We start from the raw sequence: 21885 nt of genomic DNA, 5'->3' as shown, positions 1-21885 counted from the left end.
ATGACCCTCTAGTCTGACTTCGTAGGTATCCACACAAGCTATCTCCCCTGTGCTAATAGGGCATTCCTTCCTCATCTTACAGTCTTCATCATCCTTTAAGATCCATATCAGGTACTTCCTCTATGGAGCATTCCTAGACACCCCCCCCATCTGTTAGGTTTTTTTTTTGTTTCTTCAAATTACCTCATATATACTGTTTTATATATATATCTCATATATCTCATATATACTCTATATACTGCTCTCTATATATGTCCCCACTCATCCAGGAGAATGGAAGTCCTTTGATTAAAGAAAAAATAGCAAACTATAGCAGTTCTTTTTGAAGGGGCAAAGAACTTGAAACCAAAGGGGGGTCTCTCAATTGAAGGATACCTAAACTAATTATATTAATGTAAGAGAATATGATTGTGCTGTATAGAATGGTGAAGGATATAGTTTTAGAGAAATTAGAGACTTGTATGAATGATTCAGAGAGAAGCGAATGGAACCAGGAGAACAACATATACAATAAAAAATCATAAAGACAAACAACTTTGAACAACTTAAGAACCTTGAACAATGTAGTGACCAACCCTGATTCCAGAGGACTGATGATGACTGACGCTACCCATCTCCTAACAGATTGGTGATGGATTTATGATGCAGAATGAGATATTCATTTTTGGACGTGGCCAGTGAAGGAATTTGTCTTTCTTGATGATGCATATTTGTTACAAGAGAATTGTTTTCCTTTATTTCCCCTCCATGGGGGAGGAGATGGGAGAGAGGGAAAAATAGATTTTTGTTCATTAAAAAAAATTAGTCTAAAAGAATGTAAGTTTTCTTTCTCATTGTCCTTTATACCTAGTACAATGCTCTGAATGTAACAGGTGATTAATAAATGTTTGTTTAGCTGGATAAAGTTGAATTCGAGAAAAACATGAATGCATTCATTTTTGGAGTAGTATTGTGGAATAGTTTTTCAGTAGTGTCTGACTCTATGACCCCATTTGTGGTTTTCTTGGCACAGATACTGGAGTAGTTTGCCATTTCCTTCTCCAGCTCATTTTACAGATGAGGAAACTGAGGGAAACAAGGTGAAGTGACTTGCCCAGGGTCACACAGCTAGTAAGTGTCAGCTCAAATTTGAACTCAGGTCTTCCTGACTCCTGGCCTAACGCTCTGTCCACTGTTCCACTTAACTGTTCCATTCGGAGTTGTTGGTGGGGTTTATTTAGCTGGTCATCCTTCCATCCCTGTGACTAATAGTCAGTATTTGTGAGACAGACCAGAGATAGAAGTGAAATTTAGCTATGCAACAGAGCAAAGCTAATTTGGTGTTATAAAAGAAAGGAATTTATACCTTGCTTTTTATTCTGAATCTGTCTGAGATAATTTATTAGTACACAAACATTTCTGCTTGGAAAGACATTCAGACTGGCAGAATTCATTTGCTAACTGGAATTCCCTTTCTTCTAAGCAACTTCTGACACGGATTTCAAAGTAATTGTGAAACAGAAGGCAGAATTATACAGCAAAGAAAAAATGAAGATACATTGTTTCAGTTTAGTTTTTTATGTTTAAATTAACCAAATAGAACAATAATGACATCAATGTTGGAGGCCCACCCTTGGAGATAGGCCTTCCCCAAAATCTAAAAGTTCCCATTTTCAGTCAGGTTCAAAGTAGGCAAAAGGTCAACTCTCTCAGCTAAGCATAGCTTAAGAGCAACTAGAAGTTCTTCCTTTGGTTAACAAAGGGAAGTTTCCTCTATCTAATCCCTGCTTCTGATCTCTTAGGGGGACTAAGCACACATCTTATCTAGATATGAAATACACTCTCTATCTTCATACGGTCCCAGATTCTAGGGAGTCAAAGGGGATTAAGACTATCAGACCAAAAAAGCCCTTTTCTAACATTAATTTTTAATTTTTTATAACACAGCTTATATCTTAGTGCTATGTGCTTCCGCAGTGTCAATGGAGTCAAATCCGTGTCTTCTTAAAATTAAACTTTCTTTTCAATCAGCAAACATTTCTTTATTTTCTCTCCCTCTCCTCTCCCCTCCAATGTTGTTTTCCTTTATATGGTCATCATGTAGAGCATGGATTTTTTTTCACCCCTTTGGCAGCCTGGTGAAGCCTACACATTCTTTCTCAGATTAATGTTTTTAAAAGCATAAAATAAGATACGCAGGATTACAGAGGAAATTAATTCTGTTGAAATATAGTTATCAAAATATTTTCTATATTAAAAAACAAAAACAAAAAACAAGTTTATAGAGACTAGGTTAGGAACTACTGGGGTAAAAGGAAGGCTTTCCAAGTGGCCACACCCTAGTGAAACCATCTGGGCAAATGGACTAAACCAGGTTGAGGGTAACTGACAGGCATCAATCTGGTAGGTGACTGATGGGGATATCTACCCCGAGGACCCCGAAGACTTCCTCCCTGGTGGAATGGATGGATGAAAACAAGTTGTTCCAAAAGCCATGAAGGCTGCTGAAGCAGGCACTGTGGAAAGCTTAGAGCTCGGTCAGACATCGAAAACTCCAAGGTCATCCACTGCATCCCAGGCCACGGCCAGTACTGTCCACTGGACTTTGATGACTCTGGAAGAGAGTGAGGCTGATGACTTTGTGCAGCTCTGCCTCACTTAAATCCAATTCATTGGCAAGTCAAGACATCACCCAGCATGTCATTGGTCCTCTTCAAAAAAATGAAGGACCAAAACAACAACAACAACTTTTATTCATTTTTTCCTTTCTCCGTGAACACCCCTCTGCTTTATTGTTTGGTGCATGGTGCTAATAAGATCATGGTTTCGTTTTGACATATGCCCGGCAGCTTCTTTCCTTCCCCACTCCTCCCTTCAGGCCATAAGCACCACCTTAACACCAGCTGACTGTTACAAATATAATCCTGTTTCTATTCAAGTCTGGGGTAGCCTTCCTGAAATACAGCCCTGTGATCTACACTGCTTATATGAAAAGAGATGACTGCCATGGCTGAGAGAGATTCTGCATATCTGCCAAGAGAGACTTACTTCAGTAGGTTAGGGACATATTTCAAGAGAAGATCTCAAGGAGAGGCAGCTTGGGGAGAGAGAGTAAAAAAAGAGATAGAGATAGAGAAGCAGAGACACACAGAAAGTGACAGAGACAGAGACAGAGAGGAGAGAGAGAGAGAGAGAAGAGGCACAGACTCTTGAATGGCAGGCGAGAATCCTCAAAGCCATAGACATGTATGGAAAGTTGGCCCCATCATGTCCATGATTTCCAGAGCTTGCAAATTTAGAGACCGGTGAGAATGGATTTCCCCTAGGTGAGATCATTCTCACTCTCAGCTGAAGAACTCAAACTCTTGTGTATTTTTTGGTGTAGTCTAACTGCTCTGATTTCTATGTGATGTTTTGCTTGGATAAACAGGATAACTCCCTGTTCACTATCTGTGATAATCTTTTGTGTAACAACTGTTTGGCTGGAAGGAGCTGAGCTGGTGAATATGAACTAAGGGTTACCCTCTTCGTTTAGAGCAATCAGGGAAATGGTTCTCATTCTGAATCTATCGTGCCTATATACTAGAGGTATTTGAGGGGTGGCACATAAGTATAATTCTAGCCCAACACCCTTCTTGGATACTGGAGGAGCAATCATTTAACCTTAGTGGTCCTTGATTTATTCAGTCCTCTTCCCTGCCAATAGTGCCAGCTGGGTCCTTCTTCCACTCTCAACAGAGATTGACTAAATCTCAAATCATACCTATCCATGCTACCCTTATTCATATCTATCCACCTGTCTATCTGTTTATCTAGCTAGCTAGCTATCCATCTAGACAAGGGACCTAAGAGGCCTTCTAATCTATGTTCCTCATGAGGAAACTGAGTCCCAGAGAGTTTTAAATACCCTAAAAATCTACAGAGCCAGGATCTGAACCAAGGAACACAATGATCTTTTTATTCCAAACTTTATTTTAATTATATTGTATTTTTTAATACTAAAACTCTTATGGGGCAGCTAGGTGGTGCAGTAGATAGAGCACCAGCCCTGGATTCAGGAGCACCTGAGTTCAAATCTGGCCTCAGACACATAACATTTACTAGCTGTGTGACCCTGGGCAAGTCACTTAACCCCCATTGCCCAACCCAAAGAAAAAAAAAAGACTAAAACCTTCATTACAGGTTATTAGGGATGATAGAATCAATCTATGGATTACATTTAAAGGAAAAACAATTTTTCATCTTAGCTCCTAATAGACTTCAATTCAGCTACCATATTTATCTTGTTATTTAGAGTACAGGCAGTGTGGTGGAGAGCTGGTCTAGGAGTCAGGAAGATTTTTGTTCAGGTCCTACCTCTGATATCTACTCTATGTCTCTAATAAGTCGTTTAACCTCTCAAGGTCCTCTAGGCAACTCTAAGAGTATAAGCTGCAGATTAAAAGCAGTGGCATCTGTCTTGGTAGAGGAAGCTCCTCACTGGGAGTTGTCTTCACTGATCAAATCGCAGGTCCAGTCAAACAAACAAACAAACCCAAAACTAGAGAAGTCAAGTAATTTTTTTCTCATCTCAGCATCTAAAATAAGACCCACACTGTGTCTAGCTGTATGTAGTGCTTGTTTATTGTTGTTCTGTCATTCTTCAATCATGTCTGACACTCCACGTGAGGTTTTCTTGGCAAAGATACCGGAGTGGTTTGCCATTTCCTTCTCCAGCCCATTTTACAGATGAGGAAACTGAGGCAAATGGGGTTAAGCGACTTGCCCGGGGTCACACAGCTAGTTAAGTGTCAGAGGCTGGATTTGAATTCACAAAGATGAGTCTTCCTAACTTCAAGCCTGGCATACTATCCACTAAGTCACCCAGCTGACTCTATGAAGTGGTTGTTTAATGTTTCGTCATTAAAAAATATGCCTTTAAAATATAGTTTACAAATTGTTTCTATTTTACCTACCATCTAAATGGTTAAAGGTTAGAAGCATCCAAGAACTTTATGAAGGTCTGGTACTGACCACCGTACCAGACCAATGTCTGGAACATAGGAGGTGACTAATAAAAGCTTTTTGAATTAGACTGGATTAGAGGCAGAATAAGATATCATCACTGCCCCTGGGTATCATTTTATTGGCTTTCAAGGGCTAATAACTACACCATTGAAGTTTTGTACTCTCACTTCCCAGATTAATTTCAATGTGTACTGGGCTTTAAGTTGATTCATTTTTAAGTTTCTAAGAATGAAAAGATTAACCCCAATTGCCTCTCTCCCCCGACAAAAATGAAAAGAACAAATTAGTTTCAAGAAGAAGGAAAATAAGAGAAGGATAAGGGGAAAGTTCCATGGTTAATGGAAATGGGGGGCGGGAGAGGGGAGAGGATGGGACAAACTGCTTTGAGTTTCAACTACAATAGGGAAATTTCTTCATCCTAAAACCTATTCATAGCACCTGGGGCACCCCTCTCTCATATTTGGAGCCCTACCTTAACTTCAAAGTAATCTGGGGTCTATATTCAAAACCATAGCTCATAAACTGCCACAGATATGTTTACTTTTATTAATCAGAGGACACGAGTAATTTAACATAAAGGTATCTAATGAAATACCATAGTAAAAAAAGTAGCAGTCCTTGCTCCCAAGGAATTTCCATTCTAATACAAGATAGGAACAGGTAGGTGGCACAGTTGGGTAGAGCCTTGGGCCTGTCCGAGTCCATATCTGGACTCCAACACTAACTAGTCATGTGACCCTGGGCAAGTCACTTCAACCTGTTTGCCTCAGTTTCCTCATCTGTAAAATGAGCTGAAGAGGATATGGCAAACCACTCTAGTATCTCTGCCAAGGGAACTCCAAATGGGGTCACGAAGAGTCAGACATGACTGAACAACAACAGCCTCAAGATAATACATAAATATAGGAGAGGTTAGTTGAAGGGCAGATGGAAAAGCCCAATGAACATGACTATTATGGAAATAGGTTTTGCATGACTGCGCATGTATAACCTATATAAAGCTGCTTGCTGTCTCAGGGAGGAGGGAGGGGAAAGAAGGAGGAAGAGAATTTAGATTTCAAAATTTAAAAAAAAACATGTAATTGGGGAAAAAATAAATTTTTTTTAAAAAAAAACAGCCTAGTGGTCCTTGGGGTTCCACCGTATTACTACTACTAGCTAGCCTTTATAGGGTACCTACTGTGTGCCAGGCACTGTACTAAGTGCTTTGCAAATATTGTCTCAATAAGGTAGATGGCAAGGCCTAGTGTTCTAGATGGCCAGAAATCCAGTTGGGCTGTATTCTAAGAGATAAGGAGTGTGGAGATAAGGCTAATATGTAAATGCATCTTCTTTAGTATTGATAAAACCAGGTCTGGTTCTGATATGGAGCCACATGACAGTGACAAGGACTTTGGTGGGACACATGTAGCAAGCACGTGTTCAGGGTACATGATGTGGAGGAGCACATGAGAGGAGAGATTACTCACGCCTTCAGCATTGCTGTTATCCTCTGGTGATGTTGCCATGCCGCCTTCCCCTCTTCTCTGCTTGGCCATCCCTCTTCACCATTGGGTACCCTACTCCCCTGGGAGCATCATTCTACTTACTTTAGAGTCACTGCTGAGCAAGTCATCTCTGCTGGATGGCCCCACTGGGCATGTGTTCACCAATCTTCTCTCTGCCATCAGATTCTGTTTTTCATCTCATCAGAATCACCTCTTGGCTATTTCAGCTCCCATCTGTTAGGGTGAAGTGACCAGAAAGCCTCTCTGTCATAAAGCCACAGTGACTTGTAATCATAGCTATGAGACACTATACCCAACCTAGGGGGCTGCCTGTAAGCACAGAATGCCCCTAGGCTCTTTCCTTTGAACTCCATATCTTGAGCTAAATAGTAGTCTTTTGAACTAGGCAACTATCTGACTTAGTGTTTAAAATTTCCAAGATTCTCTCTGGAATGGTTTGCAAATGAATTTAATGCAGAATAAAAGCCAATTCAAAGAGGCAAGCTTATTGCCTCTACCACACACAAATTCTTGCCTTTACTCTGTGTGTGTGTATGTATGATTATATTTGTGTATAAAACAATGTAGATATGTTACTATATATACTTTCTATATAAAAGGAGCAATTTATATACTTGTATATATAATATTTATGTTTATAAATTTATATATTTGTGTATATATAGTATACAATATAGAATATTACATACATACTCTATGTATACACAATAAAAGCAATTATTACATATTTGCGATATATAGTTATATATTATAAAATAGGTATATTACAATATATATTCTCTATATAATAAAACAGGAATTTATATATGTGTGTTATATACATATGTATAGATATACATGCATTCTATGTGTATACACATATGTGTATGAGTGTGTTTGTGTGTGTGTGCACATGCAGTAAAACCTTCTAGGTTTGGTACTGTATTTCGTTCTTGGGAAAAGCATCTTCTTGTTTTGTTTTTTTACTTTTTAGGCACTTGGGGTTAAGTGACCTCCCCAGGGTCACACAGCCAGTACACGTCAAGTGTTTGGTCTGAGGCTGGATTTGAACTCAGGTCCTCCTGACTTCAGGGCTGGTGCTCTATCCACTGTGCCATCTAGCTGCCCTGAGAAGCATCTTCTAAAATATTCTTCAAAAACCTTTTACTGTTGTTTTTTGTTTTTCTATTTCAGTTATTTCCGAATATACCAGTCCTTGTCCCCATTGCAAATTGAAAACCCCTTCTTTTTTTAATTAAAAAAAATTTTTTTTGAAAACCCCCTCTTGCAAATGAGAAAAAAAGTTAATTAAAAAAGCGCTACAAAGGTCTACATTGGATGGACAATGTATGAAACATTCTGTTCTTCTCGTTTTCTGCTCCTCTGCTGAAAAGATGGAGTATGTTTTAGTATCTGCTGTCCAGGACAAATACTGGTTTTTGTAGTCACTCAGAGCTCAATTCTCTTACAGCATTTAAAATTTTCATTTATATTATTATAGTGTGTATTTCGTTCTCCTAGTTTTTGCTTATCTCATCTAGCATCAATTCATATGAATCTTCTTGTTGATTTGAATTCTTTGTATTCGTAATTTCTTATTGCACAATAATATTTCATTATAAAATAGACCACAATTTGTCCCCTACTTGCTAGTCACCAACTTTATTTCCTGCTTTTAGTTACCACCAAAAAAAAAATGCTACCATGAATATTTCAGTATACAGACCTCTTCTTAGGTCCTTGATCACCTTGGGGAATATAGCAAGTAGTAGAATCTACTGGGTCAAAGGATATAAATGTAAATTTTCTCACATAACTTCAGGTTATATTTTAAGATGAGTGGGATCAATTCATAGCTTCACTAACTGTGAGTTCATGTGTGTGTCTTCCCATAGTTTCTCTATCATTGACTGTTTTCTTATGTTAGTCAATCTGTTGAGTGTGAGGTGATTTAGTTTATATTTCTCTTATAATTCATTATTTGGAGCATATTTTTATATCTTTATTAGTAGGCTACAATTCTGCTTTTGAGAAGTTTGTTTGAATGCTTCAACCACTTATCCATTAAGAGAATCATTCTTTGTCTTTTATATTTATATCAATTCCCAATATATCTTGGATATTAGACTTTTGTCAACATTTGATGCAAAGATTTTTTTCTCATTTGACATTTAATAATAATTGCATAGCACTTACTATATGCCAAGGACTATGCTAAGTGCTTTACAATTATCTCATTTGAGCTTCACAAAAACCCTGGGGTGAGGGAATAGATGCTATTATTATCCCCATTTTACAGATGAGGAAACTGAGGCAAAGCGACTTGTCCAGGGTTATGCAACTAATAAGTGTCTGAATCTGGATTTGAATTCAGGTCTTCCTGAATCCAGCCCTGGTGCTTTATCCACTGGGCCACTGGCTACCTGGTTTCTCTCCTTATTGTATCTGTATTGATTTTACTAACTCAAAAAAGTTTGAATTTTATGTAAATTATCTACTTTCTTTCTGAATCTCCTCTAACCCTTATTTGGTTAAGAATTATTCAGTTATTTATTTGTCCACTTCCCTCAATGTCCAATTCTTTAGCTGTAGCTATGAAAGGTATCTCCTTCTGTTCTTCTCATCACTAGACTCTTAGAGAATCTGAGTACCTTAATGGAAACAAGATGGACCTTATATACAGAAAGACTGTGGGAGGGATCTAGGAGTGGCTAAGTAATTTGGGGTGACTGTGAAAAGGCATCTAGGGAGGATCTTGATGAAGGTCACTGGGAGGTAGAATGGGGTTTAGATAGGATTAAGGGTAGGAAGTAGCCAGGGACCATTGGGAGGTAATTGGCAATGAAGATTGAGCTAGATCAAGAGGTAACAGTGATGTGATTTTTTAATATTCCATCAGTGACTCACCTGAAGGTTATTGTGGTATATGGTGTGAATTACTGACCTAAGCCTGATTTCTGCCAAACTGCTTTACAGTTTTTCCTATAGTTCTCAAATAGGGTGCCTCCTTAGATCCTATCACGTTCCTCCCCACACACATGCAGACACATGCACAATCATATATATATATATATATAATATATATATATATATATATATATATATATATATAACAAACATAAGCCTATATGCCTGAAGAAGAGTAAATTCTACATGGGCTCTGCCCTCTACGTCCTAACAATTTGGGCTTTTATACCAGCAAAAGAGCCTCAAACTGAAAAATGAAAGACCTGGGTTCTATTCCTGCTCAGTCACTAATTAACTGTGTGATATTGGACAAGTCATACAACATCTCTGAGCCTCCTTTTTCTCATCTATAAAATGGGGATAATAATTCCTGACTTACCTCATAGAGGTGTTGAGGATCAAATGAGATAATCATTGTAAAAGCACTTTGAAAAGTTAAAAGAGCCGTACAAGTGCAAGGTGTTATTACAGCTAATGATGCAGGAGTTGGTTGTGTGAGGTCTTTTCAGGGGTCTGTGAAAAGAAGTAGGAGGAGGTGAATAATATGTGACTCACAAAATGTCAGAACTGGAAGGGAACCCCATCATTTTACTGATGAAGCTCTGGAAGTAACTTGTCCAGGGTTGCACAGGGAGTACATGAGACCAATTCCCTTCCTCCTAATAAATATGGCCTTTCTACTCTCCCATGCTGATGCCCAGGTCCACGTGGCCTCCAGAGGACCTCTAGGAAGCCCTGGGCTATATTGATGGTTCCCACAGAGCTGTATCCCAAACCCCAGAGATAGCCACATGGAGGTTCTTCTCTTCGTTTCCACCTGCTCATCACTAGGATCATTTCAACATCTTCCTGCTGCATCCCTGGGATCAGGGCTGGATTATTATGTTAGTCTTCTAATTGGCCTTCCTGTTTCCAGTTTGTCCCCCTCTCCAATCAATCCCTTCACTTCACTGTCCAAGTAATCTTAACACTATCATCTTGCTGATCATCTACTCAACAACTTTGTCATTGTTTATCTAATAAAATAAATCCCTGATCCTGGCATTCAACACCCTCCACAACTCAGCTCTTACCTTTGAGAACTCATTTTATTGCATTCTTACATGCCCCCTTGTCTCTACCTTTTCAGTCTTCTCCTCTATATTCTATATATTCTACATTCTATTGAGCCTCTATATTCTAAATTCCAGCCAGTATTTTTGTCCTGCCTGAATCTGAGAGAGACCCTATCCCTGATAATAATGATAGCAATAAAAATTGTTGTTGTTCAATTGTGTCCAAATCTTCGTGATCCTATTTGGGGTTTTCTTGGCAGAGATACTAGAGTGGCTTGCCATTTCCTTTTCCAGCTCATTTGACAGATGAGGAAACTGAGGCAAATAGGGTTGAGTGACTTGCCCAGGATCACACACATAGTAAGTGTCTGAGGCCAGATTTGAACTTAAGTCTTCTTGACTCCAAGCCCAGCACTCTATACACTGTGCTACCCAGCTGCCTTCATCTAGTCTAACCCCTCATTTTACAGATGATGTCTCAGAGAGATATAAACTTACTTTTGGGAACTAGTTTGGCTCCACCATTGAGTGGATAAAGGAGAGTGATAAGTCCAGAAAAATAAGATGGAAGCAGATTATGAAAGGCCATAAATACAAAAAGAGTTTGTATATGACCCTAGAAGCAATGGGGAGCCAGAATGAGAGAAAGGAAATAACGCATAATAAGCCTAGAAAGGTAGAGCATTAGGGAGGGGGCTCCCAGTGTTATTTGCCCTAGTAGCTACCCAGTAGGGTAGGGCGCAGTCTTCACTTCTGGAGTTCTGGTTCCCCTTGACAAAGCTGGCCCCCTCAGCATCTCCTTCCCTTGCCCACCCTCCGTACCAACAGTTGTTCTTTTCATGCAGTCTTTTGCACATTTGGGCTGCATTGGGAGGAAATGAGTATGGCTTGAGGTGTGAAATGAAATTTTCCTGTGTCAGAACCAGACAGAGAGCAATCTGGGCATGAGGGTACTGGGGTGGAGTGATTAGAGTGCCCAGTGTTTTGGATTGGGGCAGAACGGCACTGCCTCAGCTCCCCCTTCTTGCCCCCTTGGCCTGACACACTCAGCAGCAGCAGCCAGCACCACCTTTTCCCCTCCCCTCCACCTCCCGCTTCCTCCCCCCACGCGCACAGCAGGGGAAAAGGTCAGCGGGCACCACCAGTAGCCTTATCTAGGGCCACATCTTCAGCAGGACTAGATGTTCTGAAGCATTCTCTTCCTCCAACGGAAACCCTGCAAGCAACCGCCCCTGGCACCGTGTTTTATCACCCACAAGAGGAGGGAGCGGAGGGAGGGGCACGCGGGGCTTTTTCTTCCGGCTTTCAAGCAGCAGCTGTGGTAACCTTGTACAATGAATGACCTTGACTTGTTAAGCGGGCATCCAGTACGGTCACCATCACGGGCTAAGTGCCCGGGGCAGAAGGTCTGAATCATATCCAAACAAGGATTTAGTACGGTGTTTGGGGTGATCAGCTAAACTCCCAGTCTCAACTCCAGGGACTCCCTATACATATCCCAGGATCAAATATAAAACCCTCTGTTTGGCATTCAAAGCCATCTACAACCAGCACCCCATCCCACCACACCTTTCCAGTCTTCTTGCACCTTATAAGGTGTAAGGTCCTCTTCAGTCCTGTGACAGGGACGCCAGCCTGCTTGCTGTCCCTGTCAGAAGGTCTCCTTACACTGGGCATTTTCTCTGACTATTCACCGTTCCTGGAAAGCTCTCCCTCCCCGCTAACATCTCCCCTTCTACAGGTGGCCTTTCTCAAGCCCTCTTAAACTGAGTACCTTCTCTCCCTTGATCATTTCCAGTTTATCCTGTCCATAGCTTGTTTGTGCATAATTGTTTGCATTTTGTATTCTCCCATTAGACTGTTAGCTCCTTGAAGGCTAAGAGTGACTGGCACACAGTAGGCACTTAATAAATGTTCATTGGTTAACTTAAAAGAGCAGGAGAGGGACACATTGTTCAAGAGTAGATCATAGGATGGTAATGTATTTTGCATGACTGAACATGTCTAACCTAAATCAAATTGATTACTGTCTCGGAGAGGTGGAAGGTGAGGAAGGGAGAAAGCGAATTTGGAACTCAAAAAAATTGTAAATGAATGTTAAAAATTGTCTTTACATGTAACTGGGAAAAAATAATAAATTATTTCTAAAAAATAAAATAAAAAATCACAATGAAGCCAACAACAACAATAAAAAGAGTGGATCATCGGATTATGGGCTTTAAAGCTGAAAGGAATATAGCATAGTGGAAAGAACACTAGCTCTGAAGTTTGAGGTTTTGGGGGTTCAATAATGCTCACTATGTTATATTATTATATTATACATATGACACTGAGTAAGTTATTTAACCTCTAGGCCTCAGTTGCCTCATCTGTAGAACTGACATGTGTACAAAATATTTGTAGCATCTCTTGTCATGATAGCCCCAAACTGGAAATTAAAGGGGTGCCATTTATTGGGGAGTGGCTACACAAATCCTGATATATGAATGTAATGGAATATTATCGTGCCACAAGAAATAACAAAATAGGCAGTGTCAGAGGAAACTAAGACTGATGATCTGATGCAGTGAAGTGAAATAGAACTAGGAGAACAACTGATGATGATAAAATTATAGAGAAAAACAACTTTTGAAAGACTTTAGAGCTCTGATACAATGATAAGCCATGGAGGCCAGAGGACTGAAGATGAATCACACCACCCACCTCCTGCCAGAGAAGTGATGGATTTGAAATCCAGAATGAGATATGCATATTTGGACATGGTCTGTGTGGGGATTTGTTTTGCTGGACTATGTATTGTGCAGGTTTAAAAAAAAGGTCTATTGGAGAGGCAGTGAGAGAGAGAGAAGAAAAAAAGTATCTGTAAAAAAATAAAATTAAAAGATAATGGAGCTGGACTAGGTTGACTCTGAGGGCTCTTCTTTCCTCTAAACCTGTGATCCTATTACTTCTCTACAAATGAGGAAACTGAGGCTCAATGAAGGGAATTTACTTTTGCAAGAAACTTCCAGGTCCCCCTTAATGCCTTCTCTCTGAGGTGATCCCCAGTTTATGCTGTTTGTATCTTATCTGTACATAGTCGTTTGATTGTCTCTCCAGGTAGGGGGGTAGGAACTATTTTTGCTATTCTTTGAATTACCATTGCTTATAACCCAGCTACTCTGGGGTGCCCAGAATAGCCCATCCTTTTCACGGCTGACTTCTTTCCTGCCATGTTAAGGTTGCCTAATTAGCATATCAAGACTGAAGCTCAAGAACCCCCTTGTCATCAACATAAGGTACCCTTTCCACCTCTGCCTCAATGGGACTGACTAGTTATCAAGCCCCAGCCGTGCCTAACCCTCTTGATTAAGGGTTGGGGAAAGAGGAAACCATTCTGATTGTTTTATTCCCTATATCAAATTTGGCCCACCTTGTGGCCAAATTTCCAGTTCTACTGTGCCACAGTACCCAGCACACAGTAGGGCCTTAGCAAATACTTCTTGGCTTGCTCGAGATCACATGTGATTTTGACCTGAAACATCAGACTTTGGAACTAGGGATTTTTCCCATGGCTCCACCCTGCCTTTTCCAAGATCTCATTCAGTTTCAAATTCTGTATTGCCAAGGGGCAGACCTTGGGTTACAGTGAATAGGAGATAGTGAGTTTTAGTCTTTGCTACTAAATTGATGGTGGCACTTTGGCCAGGCGGCTTCCTCTCTTTCCACCTCAGTGGAGAGTGTAAGATGAGGGAGTCGGGAAAGCTGACTGCTAAGATCCCCTCAAGTTCTGACATCAAATAATTCTATAATGACAAGTCCAAAGGAATCAATCCCTTTCCAACCTCTACCCTCCATCATAGCTGCCCCTGGCACTGAAAGTTACTGACTGACTCTTCCACAATATATTCTCTCTCTGATCTCTGTCTTTTCACTAGCCATCCCCTCTACCTGGAATGTACTCCTCCTGATCTTTGCCTCTTAGAATCCCTAAACTCCTTCAAATCTCAGCTCAAATGACCCTTTCTGCATGAAGCCTTTCCTTATCTTCCCTGCCACCCAGTTGCTACTGGCTTCCCCCTTCCCAAATTGCCCCCCAACACTTTTGCATATATTTTATAACCACTTATACTTGTGTGCTTAATAAATGCTTATCGATTGATTCATTGATACTGGGTAAAAGGCAGGGATCTGCTGGAGCCAGCTGTAGACATCTCACAGAGCTGATGATTATGTTTTCAGGGAGAGCATTTATACCTTGGAAAGTGGCAAACACCACAAATCAGGGCTTGATTTGTCTCATTGATTGTCTAGATTTAAGAAATTGATGGAGAAATGTTAATAAGGCAGATTAAACTTAAAAGTATGCCATGCATACCTTTTTGAGGGTCTGGAGATCATTCGTTAAACGTTTACCAGCATACTGTTTTGGTGGGACATAGTTGAAACCCCTCCTGGTTTTCATGGCTAGGAATGCTATCTTTCTCACCGCTTCCATCTGCTGAATTCTTCTACATCTTTTTAAGCGTAACTCCTCCATATAGCCTTTTCTGTTCCTCCACCTTCTCTGTGGCCGTTTTCACCTCCAGCTCACATCAACTCTTGGTTTGCACCTCTCTGATGCACTCAACATGTTAACTTTCACTCCTTTGGGTGACAATAGGCAAGTCACTTAACTTCTCTGTTCTTTCTTCATCTGAAAAATGGGAAGGGAATAGACATGATGTCCTCTATCTAACATTCTTTCCAGCTCCAAATCTATTATCCTATGTTGTATTCATATTATAATTATTTGCTTGTGTGTCCTCTCTCTACTAGAGTGTAAGCTTTGTGAGGGGTGAAATCATATATGATCTTTGTATCACTCCCAACCCTAGCATAGGCCTCCGAACTACATCCCAGGCCATTTCCAGTCATCCTGGTCTACATCTGGCCACAGGACCCAGATGGCTCCGGAGGAGAAAGTGAGGCTGGTGACTTTGCACAGCCCTGCCTCACTACAATCCAATTCACTTGTATGTCATGGCATCACCTCCCTGATGTTAGAATGAAAGATAAATAACAGCCAGCAGCATACAGGCTTAATAACAACTCATACATACATAGGTTTTAAGGTTTACGAAGTACTTTTCTTACAACTGTGTGAAGGAGGTAGTGCAGTTATTAGCCCCATTTTCCAGATGAGGAAACCGAGGGTCAGTGAGGTTGTGGTCCTTGCCCAGGGCCATGTAGTTAGTCATCACTGATCGCAGGTCTCCTGACTCCAGCTTGGGCTTATTCCCAAGAGAAGTCAGACCAGGGCGGCCTGGGGAGGGAGGAGAGGGGAGGAGTGCAGGAGCCAAGCAAGGAACGGACAGGCCTACACTTGTGCTTTTGATGAGGGGGTAGGGGTGGGTGGGAAGGCAGAATTTATAAGGTAGCATGGTGAAATAGAATGGGCAAAGAATCACAGAATTCAAGAGTCAGGAGAGAACTCAGCAGCCACCTAGTCTATGCTCTACATGAAAGGAATTCCCCCTGCAGCACACCCCACAAATGATTGTCCAGATTCTGCTTGAAGACCCCCATGGAGGAGCAACCCTCCCAGGCACCCCATTCCACTTTTGGATAGCTCTGAAATATCCTGACCTCAAGCTTTAAATCAAACAAATCTAATCCTTTCTTCACAGGGCAGCTCTTCAGATACTTGGTTGCAAAGTGAATAGAGGACAGAACTTGGAAATGAGAGGTCAGGGTTCAAATTCTGTCTCTCTGACATCCCATATCGCCTCTGTCAACCTCAGTTTGCTTATCTATGAAATGGAATACTTAGAGCACCTACACTCCCAGAGTTATTTTAATGTTCTAAAAGAGAAGAAAAATGTTGTTGTTAGAGCCAGAAAATCTAAATTCAAATTTGTACTCTTTTATTGACTAGCTGTATGTGTAACCATAGGTAAGTTACAATCTAGTTCCTCCTTCACTGTAAATTAGAGATAATTAATGCAAAAGCACTAGCTCTGCATTTGGAGGCTTAGGTTCAACTATTCAGACTATTGTTAACTGTACCAGCCTCAGTGTCCTCATCTGTAAAACAAGGGTATTTTCAATGACTTCTCACAGGTCCCTGGTAGCTTTGAATTTATGTTCATATGTTCCTAATACAATTCGTTTAAATTCAACAAACTTTTATTAAGTCCTTATGATATATGACACTGTTCTGAGGAAAGAGCTTTGTAAGCAGCCTTTTCCCATGCTTGGAATGTTCTCCTGCCTTACCTCCTCCTCTTGGAATTCCTAGCTTACTTCGAGGATCAACTCCAATGCTCCCTAAGCCTTTCTGACACCCCCATGTCACCCCACCCCCCTACCTAAGTGGTTCTGGCTCTCCTCTTCCTGCCTGTATTTTTATATTTGTTGTCTGTATTTTGTATTTACTTATCTGTGCATAATATTACAACCCCAAGATAATTGAAATAAATAGATGATAAGAATATTTATCAAGCACTCATGCCAGGCACAGTGCAGGCACAATGTGTAAATATGGTCAAGAAAGACAGTCATTGTTTTTAAGGAACTTACCTTCTAATGAGGAAAAGACAGTATGGAAAGGGGAAGGTGGATGGATACTCAAGGAATGGAAATGGGTGGGAAGTGAGATAGCCATCTGAATCCAGGCTACCTAAGGCTAAAGCTCATCTTTCAGAGTTCAAGGTGACTCCATTTATAATGTAGAGGAATATTAATCCAAACCCCCTTCCATGGTCAGCACTTCCCAAGATTTATTGTCTTTCCCCTGGAAGAGTCTCACTTTGGGATTTGTAATCTTAGCACCTAGCACAGAACCTGGCACACAGTAGGAACTTAAAAATTCTTTTCAATACATCATCAATTCATTTATTTTTTTAATTCACTTAAGTCTTACTCAGCACCAGGCAGTAGAAGCCCAAATCTGGTTGGCTGCTTTCCTAATTATGTCACAACCTAGCTTGAATCCAAGGGGCCTGATTTGATGTATCCTAGGCCTAGTTCTGGGAACTTTTTTTTCAGTGGGTGGGGGGAGGCAATCTAGGTTAGGTGCCCAGCGTCACACAGCTAGTAAGTGTCTGAGGCCAGATAAGAGCTGGTGTTCTATCCACTGCCTTCCCCCCCCCCCCCGGCTTTTTTTTTTTTTAAAGAATTAGATCATTTTCTCTGCAAGCCCCTGCCCCTTGCTTTTCCTCCTCTTTGTGCCTAAGATGTAGTTGCCCACCAGGAGACCAGTCCTCTGGACCATTCTTGGTAAAGAACGAGGTAGAAAGAAGAATCATGATCCAAAAGGACTTTGATGGGTTAAAGCACTGAGCTGAATCTAATAGGATGAAATTTAATGGAAATCAATGCAAATCTTGTACTTACTTGGGTACAAAAAATTGATTTCACCAGTACAAGATGGGGGAAGCGTGGTTAGACAACAGTGATCTTGAAAAAGATCTGGGAGCTTTAGTGAACGGCAAGCTCATTAAATCCACAGTGATATGGCAGCCCTAGAAGCTAACCCAATCTCGAGGCTGTATTCAGAAAGGCAAATCTTCCAAGACGGAAGTGATGGGGCCACTGCTTTACGATCTTGTTGGATCTCTACAATGTTGTGTTCAGCTAGGGGCATCACGGTTTAGAAAAAGATATTGATGACCATCGGGAGAGTGTCAGGAGGAGGGCAGCCAGGACAGTGAAGGGATTAAAGGGTTATCATTTAGAGGAGGGATTGTCCTTGTTCTGTTTGATCCCAAAAGGGGAAGAGGAAGGGAATAAACATTTATATAGCACCTACTATGTGCCAGGCATTCTGCTAAGTCTTTTTAAATAAATATTATCTCATTTGATTATCTCCATTTTACAGTTAAGGAAACTGAAGAAAACAGAAGTGACCTGCCCAGGATCATACAGCTTCGTAAGTATCTAAGGCTGGATTTGAACTCAGATCTCCCTAACTTCAGGCTCAGTGCTCTATCCACTATATCATCTAGCCTGGAAGGCAATGGGTGGCAGTGGCAAAGAAGCTAATTATGGCTTGATGTCAGGAAAAACTTTCTAACAATTACAGCTGTCCCAAAGTGGAATGACCAGCCAGAGAGGTGGTGAGATCCTTTCCCTGGAGGTCTTCAAGTAGAGCTTCAACAGCCATTTTATAGTGGGAATTTGTTTTGTGCATGATCTGAAGGAGAGGCTTACTGAGATCCCCTTCCAACTGGAACTTCTGTGATTCTGGAAGGATGGGAGATGTGGGTAGGCATCTCTGACTATAAGTCTGAGAGAAATGACTGACCACACCACAGAAGCCTAACAAAAATTGGGTAGTGGGTCTAAGGTAATAGTCAATGTCTCTCTGTGTCTTTGTCTATTGGTCTCTCTCCCTCTCTCTGTCTCTGTTTCTGTCTCAATCTCTGTCTTTCTCTTTGTCTCTGTGTGTCTCTCTCTGTCTCAATCTCTGTCTCTCTCCCTCTCTCTGTCTCTGTGTATCTCTCTCTGTCTCTGTTTCTGTCTGTCTCAATCTCTGTCTGTCTTTCTCTTTGTCTCTGTGTGTCTTCTCTGTCTTTGTTTCTGTCTATCACTCTATCTTGTTTCTCTCTCTCTTTGTGTGTCTGTATCTCTGCCTGTCTCTTTGTTTCAACCTGTCTGTCTCTCCATCCCAATCTGTCTGCCTCTCTCTTTGTCTCTGTGTCTTTTGGTCTCTGTCTCTGTCCTGTCTGTCTCAATCTCTCTCTCTGTCAGCCTCTCTGTCTCTATTTCTCTCTCTTTTTGTGTCCATATCTCTAGCTGTCTCTTTTTCTCAATCTATCTGTCTCTCCATCTCAATCTCACTGTCTGCCTCTCTATCTCTGTCTCTGTGTATCTGTCTCTCAGTCTCTTTTTGTCTCTATTTCTATCTTGCTGCCTCACTCTCTCAGTCTCTATTTCTCTCTCTTTCTGTGTCCATATCTCCATTTCTTTTTCTCAATTTGTCTGTCTCTCCATCTCAGTCTATCTGCCTCTCTGTCTCTGTGTATCTGTCTCACAATCTCTTTTTGTCTCTATTTCTATGTCTGCCTCACTCTCACTCTCTGTCTCTATCTATATGTCTACTTTTCTCTTTCTCTCTTTCTCCAACCCTTCTGTTTGACTTTTCATGGGAATTTGAGTGTGTGGGCGTATGTTTGCTGCAGAGAGATGCTTGATTCTCTCTGTGGCCCAAGCAGGGGGTGGGGGTGGCCTACTCGAGTAATAGGAAGTGGGGGAAACTCAGAGGTCAAAGGAAGGGAACAGGGTCAGTCGGAAGGGGACAGGGTTAGTGGAAAGTTTTAATTATGACATCTTCTAGAAGCAATTTAGAGTTTTTGTCCTTTTGTCTGACAGTATTCTTTCATTCTAAGCTATAGAAAATTATTTTCTGGGTGAGATGATGAAGACATGTGATTTTTATTTATATCGGTGTTTCCTTTCCATCTTGCTCCGGATCACAGAGTGACAGAGCAGGAAGGGACCTTAGAGATCTCATAGAGACTGTCCTTTTCATTTGACAGGAGAGGAAACAGAAGGCCAGAACAGGGAGTTTACTCCCCAAGTCACAGAGCTAGTGAGTGGCACAGGAAAGACTTGAACACAGGTCTCCTGACCCTAAATTGTTTCAACTACTCTTTCCCCTCCAGGGTCCCTGTCAAGCCCTAGAAGGAATGGCACCCATTTCCCAGTAGGATCAATTCAATGAAAGCCTCTCTAATTCAAATCAAATACTTAACCGAAATCAGAAGTGAATTATCTTATTTTTAAAACACAGATCTCTTGCAGAAGAAGGGCCTCAAATCCAACTACTCACACTGGGTGTCCATGATATTTGGATTTACCCAAATGTAGAGAAAGGAGCCCTCAGGGCCTAGGCAGGGCAGTTGAGTAAGGTTTGAAAATTGTTCTTTCCTCGTCATCTTTTTTTTTTCTTTGTAAAGGTCACCAACTAGAGCTATTGAAGTTTTGTCTGACTTGGTTGCCCTGTTGGTCTACTTTGACTCTTTCCCTTCTCCCTACTTCCTTGTCTCTTAACTTCCCCCTTCTCTCTTTCTCTCTCTCTGTCTCTGTCTCTGTCTCTCTCTCTCTCCTTCCCTCCCTCCCTCCCTACTCTCTCCTCTCTCCTCTTCCCCACTCCTCTTCTCTGCCAGTCTGTCTCTGGTATAAAGAATGGCTCTCTGGGTGAGAAAAAAAGGAGGGATATCCCTTCATTAGTAAATGGAAGTGACATAAAACCACAAGATAGCAATGTTTTTTTAAAGAAAAAAAATTGCAGTCTCCTGTGTGTTCATATCAGCAAAAAACTTGGAGCCCTCACTGGGGTTAATCTTTTAAATTTTCTGAGCCTCAGTTTCCTTACCTGTAAGGTGGGGTTTGTAATATTCTCACTGCCTCACAGAGCTGTTGTGGGAAAGATACTTTACTAAACCTCAAAGGGCTTTAAATGCAAGCAGAAAAATTTGTGCTTGATTCTAGAGACAATATAGGAGATGACTGAGCAGGGAATGGCATGATCAGAATTGTGCTTTAGGAAAAGTCATTTTTGCAGCTGTGTGGAAGATGGATTGGACAAGGGAAAGATTTGAGACAGACAGACCAATTAGGAGGCTATTGAAATAGTCCAGGCAAGAAGTGATGTTTGGTTTTGGCTTTTTTTTTTTAAAGGCAATTGGGGTTAAGTGACTTGCCCAGGGTCACATAGCTAGTAAGTGTCAAGTGTTTGGTTTGAGGCCAAATATGAACTCAGGTCCTCCTGACTTCAGGGCTGGTACTCTATCCACTGCTCAGCCACCTAGCTGCCCCAAGAAGTGATAATGAGGAAGGGCTAATGATGGACTTCTAAAAGGAAAAGACCAAGTCTTTAGGACCTGGACCCCAAAGCCTCTGAACCCAGATCTCTAGCATTCACTTGAGGCACCTGGCCTATCCTAGTCAATAATCCTTTCATTGTGGCCCCCAAATCAGCCCAACCCTCAATTCCCTATTACCTTTGACCCAGCCCAGCCCTTCATTGCCTGTTACCTCCCGGACCACCCTAGGCTACCCTTCTCTGTTATCTCCAGGTTATTTGCCACTCCTTGATCCCATCCAAATCTTCCCACAATCTTTTTCCCTATAAAAAAAAAAGTCAGTCCCATCCCTGCCAAATGCTCAGATTCTTAAAATCTGGCCAGCTTGTATTGGCAACACAATAAACCTTGTCTCTGACTGAAAGAAGGCTTGAGTGGTCAAATTCTTTCAAGGCAGACCCGTGCCCTTTGCCCTTGCATTTTGGGGTTCACCCCTAGACCACAACAATAATGGCCTAACCCAAGGATGGGGAACCTTCAACCTCAAGGCCATGTGTGACCCTCTGAGTCCTTGGGTTCAGTTTTTTGACTGAGTTCAAGTTTTACAGAACAAATCCTTTT

General features: G+C 41.2%; 1 protein-coding gene across 1 annotated transcript in view; it reads left to right on the top strand.

The window, feature by feature from the left end:
- Window positions 1-18421, top strand: part of TTYH3 (tweety family member 3) — a 241389-nt gene extending 222968 nt beyond the window's left edge. The window contains exon 14 of the mRNA XM_078152926.1: window positions 18336-18421. Coding sequence (XP_078009052.1) covers window positions 18336-18398 — 63 coding nt within the window. The 3' untranslated portion in view covers window positions 18399-18421. The remainder of the gene's footprint in view (window positions 1-18335) is intronic.
- Window positions 18422-21885: the final 3464 nt, after the last annotated feature.

This window comes from Phascolarctos cinereus, unplaced genomic scaffold (assembly GCF_003287225.1).
Source record: "Phascolarctos cinereus isolate Bilbo 61053 unplaced genomic scaffold, phaCin_HiC Scaffold_4;HRSCAF=312, whole genome shotgun sequence".
Taxonomy (NCBI): domain Eukaryota; kingdom Metazoa; phylum Chordata; class Mammalia; order Diprotodontia; family Phascolarctidae; genus Phascolarctos; species Phascolarctos cinereus.
Note: the sequence above shows the minus strand (reverse complement) of the source record. Positions and strands in the feature narration are given on the sequence as shown.